Source organism: Aythya fuligula, chromosome Z (assembly GCF_009819795.1).
Source record: "Aythya fuligula isolate bAytFul2 chromosome Z, bAytFul2.pri, whole genome shotgun sequence".
In the NCBI taxonomy this organism is placed as follows: Eukaryota; Metazoa; Chordata; class Aves; order Anseriformes; family Anatidae; genus Aythya; species Aythya fuligula.
In genome coordinates this window covers 68,238,676-68,247,632 of record NC_045593.1, presented here as the reverse complement: position 1 = coordinate 68,247,632, position 8,957 = coordinate 68,238,676, and the positions used below count along the sequence as shown (strand labels likewise).

The 8,957-nt window shown below is 41.3% G+C and overlaps 1 protein-coding gene across 1 annotated transcript; it reads left to right on the top strand.

Moving 5' to 3' along the window:
- The first annotated feature begins 690 nt into the window (after window positions 1-690).
- ARL14EPL (ADP ribosylation factor like GTPase 14 effector protein like) lies at window positions 691-6,706 on the top strand. Its single transcript, XM_032206322.1, has 3 exons — window positions 691-828; window positions 6,122-6,261; window positions 6,484-6,706. Exons 1-3 carry the CDS (start codon window positions 691-693, stop codon window positions 6,704-6,706), a joined length of 501 nt encoding a protein of 166 aa, XP_032062213.1.
- Window positions 6,707-8,957: the final 2,251 nt, after the last annotated feature.

Here is an 8,957-nt window from a genome sequence, read left to right as displayed (position 1 = left end):
CTGTTTCAGTCACTGTGGGGCTGACGTCATACTCTCACTGTCAGAGGAATTGTGCAGCAAGAAACCTGTGCTGTGACAGCCTCCTTCCCTGGTAAGCACAACATAAAATTCTGGAGAAGATCCTTTCTTTCTTATGGTCTACTCTGAACTGAGCATATCCCCTTCAGAACTGCAGTTTTTCAGAAGGTGAGTCTGGCAGATCTCTTCTGCCTATTGCATGACCACCTGCAGGTGCACATGGTTTTTAAATTCTCTCTAAGGGTTCTGCTAAAGGATCCCCCACTTCCAAGTATGGCAGAAAGGCTCTTGGACTAGAAGGGAAAATTCATGATGATTAGTTTTATTTTACTGGGAGAGGGCAGGATTTGCTCTGAGGGACTCTTGTCACAGAATGGGCCACTCTGGCACCATGGAGCAATCTCTGTTACCACCAGAGTAAACCCTTGCTGAGCTGCAAAAGATGAGACCTATTTCTTCATTTGATCTATGTTTCCTTGCTGCCTTAAAGGCCATCTCGGGAACACAGATGCACATTTGGGGGTATGAGAGAAGGTGTACACAAGGTGGTAAGTGGCCTTTCCACTTCATGGCAGCTCAGCCCACAACTGATTCTGAGGAAGATTAATTTATTCTCATCCTTAATTAGGCTGTCACCAGATTTCCTATAGAGATTTCAAGATGCATATGAGAATGTACCACAAACCTGACTACTGGTCTCAGCCCACAGACATCTCTGAAGAACTACTTTATGAGGAAGATGTGACCATTGAAATGTCTCATTCTAGTCCATTTGGGTATAGGGTTGCACCCTCTTTTGCCCTGGTGAAGGTGAGGGACATGGTTACAGATCCAAGCCAGAGGTCCCCTGGAGTGAACAAATGCAGCTTGAAAACAGCATGCAATCACTCTGGAAAGCCCTACAGAGATACTAGCTGTAGGCTGCTAAAGTATCTGGAATGGTGGTCATCACATTTCACCAGCTGAAATATTTAGACAGTGCAATCTGCAAGGATCATAAATAGGAATATTAAATTCTTGAAAGAGCAATACAGGAAAATATTTCTCTTATGAAAATCATAAACAAATGCAGCTCCTTCCAAATCCCAACATCTTCTGAAACTATTCTCTGAACAGAAACATCTGTCACTTGGATAAGACCAAGTCTCTTTTAATATAACACAGCCTCTGATTTTTTCCTCCCCTAATCTGCTTTTAGCTTTGCTTTTGGCTGTGCCAAGGATCTGTGTTGAAATTGCCATTTCTCAGCCGTATGCTGCAGTCACAGCGGTATTTTGGGTTGTGGCTGATCACCCCCAGGAAGATCTTGCTCTGCTAAAGAGATTTTGGAGAGCAGAGTTTTTGGGGGAGGAACAGTGCAACTAGTGGCTTTCCTCTAGAGACATCAGAGTTGAAATCTGAATGAAAATGACTGGAGTTGAATGCATTGTCCCTGGTTTATCACTACATCCAGACACAGTAGACCAAAAGTTTACTCACATTGGATGGATAAACAGTACTTCAGGAAAAAAAAAAAAATCATTTCCTCTGGTTTTGCAGACTTGAGAGTGGATGTCTGAGTTTCACAGTCTCCCTCTTTTCCCCATCCTTCCCCCCTGTCAGGACATGTTCTGGAGGAAAATGAGTCCCGTGGGTCTCACCAGTTTCTAAATCTTGCACAGTTTCCTAGTCCCTTATTGTCTTTCTTGGAGATTAAAACTTAACACTTTATATCTACAATTATGTGGAGACATAAATGTGCTACATTTTCTCTGCAGAATATACTCAATTAGCACCTGTGAGGGTATTTGAAGTATGTTGTTTGGAAAGAGACACGGCCTTGTTCCTTTTCTGCCAAGATTTTAGAAGTGGCGTCTGATTTGGGATATTTGGCTCCAGATAAAAGCTAGGACCTAGTTTACAAAGGGGTCAAATATTTACAACACCAAAAGACACTGGGAAATTCTGCACACTTACAGTGGTAGGTGCTGATGGCTGTCCTGCTCCTGGAGGACAAGCAGGCAAAGATGATGCTCGTGCATACTGATAAAGTGCTTTGACAATGTTACGTGCATGGTTGAACATAAGAATAGATGTAGGAGGAAAATCCTTATCAGGACTCCAGGCTGAGTGCAAATTGAGAGCAGTGTTCACTTTCTGTGGAGTGGTGGCTTTCTTTCTTGTTTTATTTGTGGGTCCCTAGCAAATTTCCAGGGAAGCAGGCTCTCCCATAAAGCAAATGTTAGTTGCCTGTTAATAGCTTTTCTTTGCTAAGCCTGTGAAGATACCTGAGTACCAGGATTGAAACTTGCTCCAGAGCATCCTGTTGTGAAGAGTGTCACTGAATAAGATAAAGGGAAAACCTCTCTGAAACAGTTTGAAGGCTGTTCTTCTGCCTCTCAAAGGAAGTGTCACCTCCTGCTACTACAAGCTCACTTCTTTCTCATTGCTAATCCTACTTTGGCTGCGGAGAGGTATTAAAGGCCTGGACTCCTCTCCTGCTTCCCACAGAGAGATGCTGGCCCTTTGGTAATGGTTAAGCAAAGATCTCTGGAATAGGGCTTGGGCAACAATCCTAATGCACAGGGTAACCTGGCAAAGACCCCTGTGCTAATTGGCAGAGTTAATGGGAGTGACTGGGCAGCACCAGGGGAAGGGTTAGAGGAACTCCAAAAAGAAGGTTAAATACTTCTGGTGCTGCCCGCGCTAATGAAGAGGCACTCGAGTTACATACTTGTACTAAGTTGTAAGCAAGTGGTTTCACAAGCTGAGTGAAAAGAAGTAGTTAACATCTATCCTGAACAGTTGTCACCACCGTTTCCGTGTGACAGGGAGGAGAAGGATGGCATTTGTAAGGCAGACTCACAGAACCCATAGTCCTCATGGGTGCTTTGTTAGCTGACTAAGTGATGCACTTTTTTTCCATTAAACCTAAAAAGTTAGGTATTATTACTATTATTAACTATTATCATTATTACTAGGCTCTATTTATAAGCAAAAATCTCTTGCAAATCTAATGGCTGAAATATAAATGTCAAGAAGTTTTCTTCTAGTTAATCGGCTGAAAGCCTCCAGAACCACCCTCCCCACTCCAATCAGCCCACCCGCTCATTTTTGGAGCATTACAAAAGGAATTGCAGCTAGAACAACAGTGTCACCTTCTGGTAAGCGAAACGACTGCTCATACCTTCTGTTGGCTTCAACTCCACTGGACACCACAGATGGTTTTTGTGCGTTCAGTGAGAATACCGGTCCTCACTTTTATTACATTAAAGGTGACAAAGTGGTGATGTGGAGTTAGTAGCAGACTCAGAGATGACAGAATTGCTTTGAGTTTTGCTTAATGATGAATAACAGAATGGCTTTGGTGATACAGCTCTATATTATATTATTTTAATGCAGTTTTAAAATCAGGGCTGATACTGTGCCGCATTTTGTTATGTGTTTGGTGTTGGTTAATAACACATAAATGTCTAATGTGGATATCACCTACTAACCTTAAAATGTTCACTTAAAATTCTGAGATTCTTACACTTTTGTATATATCTAACATGTGTGTATGTATTTCATAAGAGTAATCAAATGAGTGATCACATGGAAGCAAATGGCAAGAAAAGCAACACTGGACAGAAAACATCTGCAGAAGGAAATGTCTCTCCTACTAAGGACTGCTCAAAAACCCAAAAAAGATTGGTATGACTTCTCTAGTCCCATTTTGTTGTCAAGATCCTTGCCATTTGCCTTCAATTTCTTTCATGATTATAAAAATAAAAAGCTGGAGTCATAGGGAAATATCGGTAATGACAACAGCAAAATAGTCAAGTTTGCAGGGCAGTAAGATAGAGGGCTAGGAGTACTTCAGAGCTCTAAGTAAATGTGAAAGAAAAAAAAAAAAAAGTATTCTTAGAGGGATAACTTATGATTTGTTTCAAACTTGAAATCACATTTTTTATGATCACAGGCTGTGATGACACTGGAATATATCTTCTGCACCAAAAATCTACCTCACACTCCAAAGCAGAAATGTCTGAATAATGTAGGTGCATGAGATTGCCCAGTTAGTTTTCATGAGAATTCAACTGAAGATGCACAGCACCAATGACCTGTAGTAAATAAGTCACTAAGTCAGATCTGGTCACTAGTGGTGTTCCCCAGGGCTTGGTACTGGACCAGTCCTCTTTAATATCGTTATCGATGATCTGGATGAGGGGATCGAGTGCACCCTCAGTAAGTTTGTAGACAACACCAGGTTAGGTGCGTGTGTTGATCTGCTGGAGGGTAGGAAGGTTCTGCAGGAGGATCTGGATAGGCTGCACCGATGGGCTGAGGTCAACTGTATGAAGTTCAACAAGGCCAAGTGCCGGGTCCTGCACCTGGGGCGCAATAACCCCAAGCAGAGCTACAGGCTGGGAGATGAGTGGTTGGAGAGCTCCCTGGCAGAGAAGGACCTGGGAGTATTGGTAGATAGTGGGCTGAATATGAGCCAGCAGTGTGCTCAGGTGGCCAAGAAGGCCAACAGCATCCTGGCTTGTATAAGAAGAAGTGTGGCCAGCAGGGCTAGGGTAGTGATCGTCCCCCTGTACTCAGCTCTGGTGAGGCCGCACCTCGAGTACTGTGTTCAGTTTTGGGCCCTTCGCTAGAAGAAGGACATCGAGGTGCTTGAGCAGGTCCAGAGAAGGGCGACGAAGCTGGTGAGGGGTCTGGAGAACAAGTCCTACGAGGAGCGGCTGAGGAAGATGGGGTTGTTCAGCCTGGAGAAAAGGAGGCTCAGGAGTGACCTTATTGCCCTCAATAGGTACCTTAAAGGAGGCTGTAGCGGGATTGGGGTTGGTCTATTCTCCCACTTGCTTGGCGACAGGATGAAGGGTAATGGGCTAAAGTTGCACCAGGGGAGGTTTAGGCTGGATATTAGGAAGAACTTCTTTACTGAAAGGGTTGTGAGGCATTGGAATGGGCTGCCCAGGGAAGTGGTGGAGTCACCATCCCTGGAGGTCTTTAAAAGATGTTTAGATGTTGAACTCAGTGATATGATTTAGTGGAGGACTTGTTAGTGTTAGGTCAGAGGTTGGGCTAGGTGATCTTGGAGGTTACTTCCAAGCTAGACGATTCTGTGATTCTGTGAAGTGCATTCAAGAGCATGTATATTTCTAAATCAGTAGATTGGACTGAACTGCCACTGTTTTCTCCATGAGAAACAATGAAGGAACTCAGCTGATTTTGAAATCAGTGTGGATTCTGAAAGGATCAACACCCTCCACAAAAGCCGAGGGGTGGCAACTCACCTCCATTTTTAAAATAAAATATCAATTTGTATGCACATTTATGCCTGTGCATAATGAATTATAACTGAATATATAGTGTCCACAGTCATTGTCTAAAGAGAAACTGACAGAAAGCCCAAGATGACTTTAGAAATGACTGTCAACATACATGGGCTATGTGGAGTCACAGGAAACAGAGCTGAAGTTTTAACCTCCAGAACTATTCAGCAGTTTTAGATAAGTGCAAACATGAATTCTATAAAACATGCAAGAAAATACTTCCTCCTATATCTCAGAAACTGTGTCTCTACTAAAGGTGTTTAGTTTAGCTTCTTTACTTTTGTCTGTGCTTGTCCCTTGGTTATCACTTACCAAATACACTAGCTGCTTCTCCACACATTTCCTTTGTCCCAAGACTGTTTGAACAAAGCAGAGTTATAGGCACCTCAGTGAAGATAAGGGCCAATCCAGTTGAGATGTGAATGGTTATATTACTTGTTTTTACATAATCAATCAAGTTGAAGAAAAAATATGTGATTTCTGCCTCCCACAAGACAACTTTCAAACCATGCCACTGTACCCGAGTAAGAATCTCTATTCAGTCCTGACTGACTGTTCCCTGTCCTGTTAGGTTCTACATTTTTAGTCAATGGAATAATCAATTAACAGCTAGACAAGGAAATATTTAAAACAGTATTACCTTAATTTATGTTGAGTTTTGCCTCACCTTTCTACCTGTGTTGTTTTGAGTTATCAAGAATACTTACTGTCATTTGGAAGACAGGGAGGGCATTTGGTAGCTAGTAAATGTTTGTTCTACCTACAGAAATTTTTGTAACTTTGCTCTTGTTTGTTTTTCTTAGCAACAAATCGAGAGACAACTAAAATGCTTAGCTTTTCAAAATCCAGGACCTCAGGTAGCTGACTTCAATCCTGAAACTAGAGAGCAGAAAAAAAAAGCATGCATTTCACAGATGAACCAAGATTTTTTTAATAAGCCCAAGTAAGATATAATATATTATATATTTCTATTTTAAAATGGCTAGCATGCCGTTTTTACATTACATTATATTTACATTTATAAATGGAATGAATAAATGCATTAATATTTTTCAGAGTGATTTTTTATTACACATGAAAGCAGTTCTGGGGAAAAAAAAAAAAAAGCAAAAAAAAAAAAAAAAAAAAACAGTCTCTAATAATCACTTTTTCTTTGCTATTGCAGAATTATGAAGAAGTATGACAAACATGGCCGGCTGCTTTGTAATAACATCGATTTGTGTGACTGCCTGGAGAAGAACTGCCTGGGTTGCTTCTATCCTTGCCCCAAATGCAATTCAAATAAATGTGGACCAGAATGTCGCTGCAATAGGAAATGGGTTTATGATACAATTGAAACTGAAGCTGGGAATGTGATCAGTGCTTTCCCATTTTTTATCAATGACTGATTTGGGGCTGATAGCTTTGGTGCCTGAGCAAAGTTCTCATTTCTTCACATTTTGTTAAAGCATATCTTGACTTTGTGAATTGTCTCTAGTGAAATATCTAGCAGTGGTGATTGTGCTTCTTTATTGCTGCCTACGTAGCATACTTTAACCTTTCACATTAAATAAAAACATGCATTTCATTCTTCCATAGCCATGTGAGCTTTACTGAGGCACCTAGTGAGTTCTTTCTGAATCCTGACTTTCTTAAAATGAAGGTGTATGAACTGCTGTGGACAGACAATTTTCTTACCCTGGGGAGCGGAACCACGTTTCTTGTAACCCTTTTTTTTTTTTTTTTTTTTTTTTTTTTTTTTTTTCCCAATCTCTCCACTTGTGCATTTACTCAGACATTTCTTTTGTGAACACTTACCCAGGTGCCTTTCCCTTCTGATGCATTCATGTGTTGTATAGATTAAGTGGGAGTTATTTGAGCTAACACTGTCTTCTAAAACTAGGTCACCACCTTCTGTGTCACCCAGTATATAAAGAGGAGGAGAGTGGAAACTACTTGTCAGCTCTTTCTTGCTGTGTCCAGGCTACAAGACATTTTTTTCCCTGGCATTTTTTTCCCCTCATCAGCATATGGTGCACTCTCCTCGATCAGTCATTAATTATAGCTCACACTGGAAATAAAGGGATTAGATATTTTTGCCTCTGGGCAGAAAAAGTCTCTTCAGTTCCAGAAGTCTTCTTCTTGCTAAAAGACATTACAGATTTCAAATACCACAACAGACACCCTGTCTTTTTAGGAGGTAGTTATTTTCATTTATAATGGGCACTCAGGGTCTCCTCTTACACCATTTTTAAGGAGTGAGGATCCTAAATCATGCAGGCTGTCCCAGGCCATCTCAAATTGCATACTGCTAAGTGGGGGAATCATCCTCTGGGCCCACTGCTTGTTTTTCCTGAAGCGGCTCTCTGATTTTTGAAATTGGTAACATTTTTCTTCCCTACATGAGGCTGTTGCCTGTGGACAGAGGCCCCCTGCTCCAAGGTACAGGTATCTCCCTGTAGGAGAAAATTCCTAGAACAGACCCCAAAAATACCTTAACATCAGAGCCTACTTCTGAGTTGATACCTCAGAATGATTTTTTGTCCCTTGCAGATAATGACACTTTAATACTTAAGCTTGTAGTATAAAAATGACACAGTACCAAGAAACTTAATAGTTATATCTGCTATGGTGGTTAAAACGCTCTATATTTGGCTCTCAAATCTGATCCTGTTACCTCAGATACCTCCCTGGTCCCAAAGTATCCTTTGACCTGTACTAGGAGTCCAAGAAGGCCACGACTACCTCTGAACCATATTCCTTTATGGTAAGTGGAAATCTTGCCAATACACTCAGGTTTGTCAATGGTTTCTTGTTCCAGGCATGCCACAAACTCCGTCTGAACTTGACAGAAGAAGCAGCTGTTGAAGAAAGTGAAGATGACAGGAAGATGTCAGACTTTCTTTAAAATAATTTAAACAGATTTGAGCGAGCTCTTCTTTCTTTCCACTTAGAGGCAAAAAAAAAAATAAAAAAATAAAATGTTTCTCAAGTGAATTCCTGTGGTAAAGTTACATTTTAAATTATATGTGTAATGTGATTAAACACCATGTGTAAGTATTCAGAATCCCGTTATTGAATTAATTAATTTTGCTTTATGTTTTTCACACTCCATCAGAATCATGGCCAAATGCAAAGGGTGAGAACTCTGTCACTAACACATTCAATGCAACCTTGAAAATATCGAAAAAACAAACACAAAAACAAGAACGAAAATCTGCAAAAATCAGAAGTGAGACCCAGGATAAGGATAATGAAAATAGGAGAAAGTTGCAGAGGCACATCTGTTGAGGTTTGGGAGTGACTCCTTATTGTCGCAAGGAATGGCCCTACTAACTTTTCCCTTATTTCCAAGTTGGCAGCTGATTGTGAACAAATATAACCACTATTAGGACATTCAGACACAGGAAGGATAAGGAAGGAAGGGAGGGAGGAAGGGAGGCAGGAAGGAAAGAAGAAGGAGAGAAAAGATCTGTGTCACTGTTGTGGTTCAGCCCTGGCATGCAGCTGAGCTCCACATAGCCACTTGCTCACTCCCAGCTCCTGGTGCACCTCCAGCCTCCTCACTGGTGGGGCAGCACCACAAGCTGAAAGGTCCTTGGCCCTGTGTTCTGCAACAACTGAAGCATTGCTGTTTTCACCAGCATATTGTTTTCAACC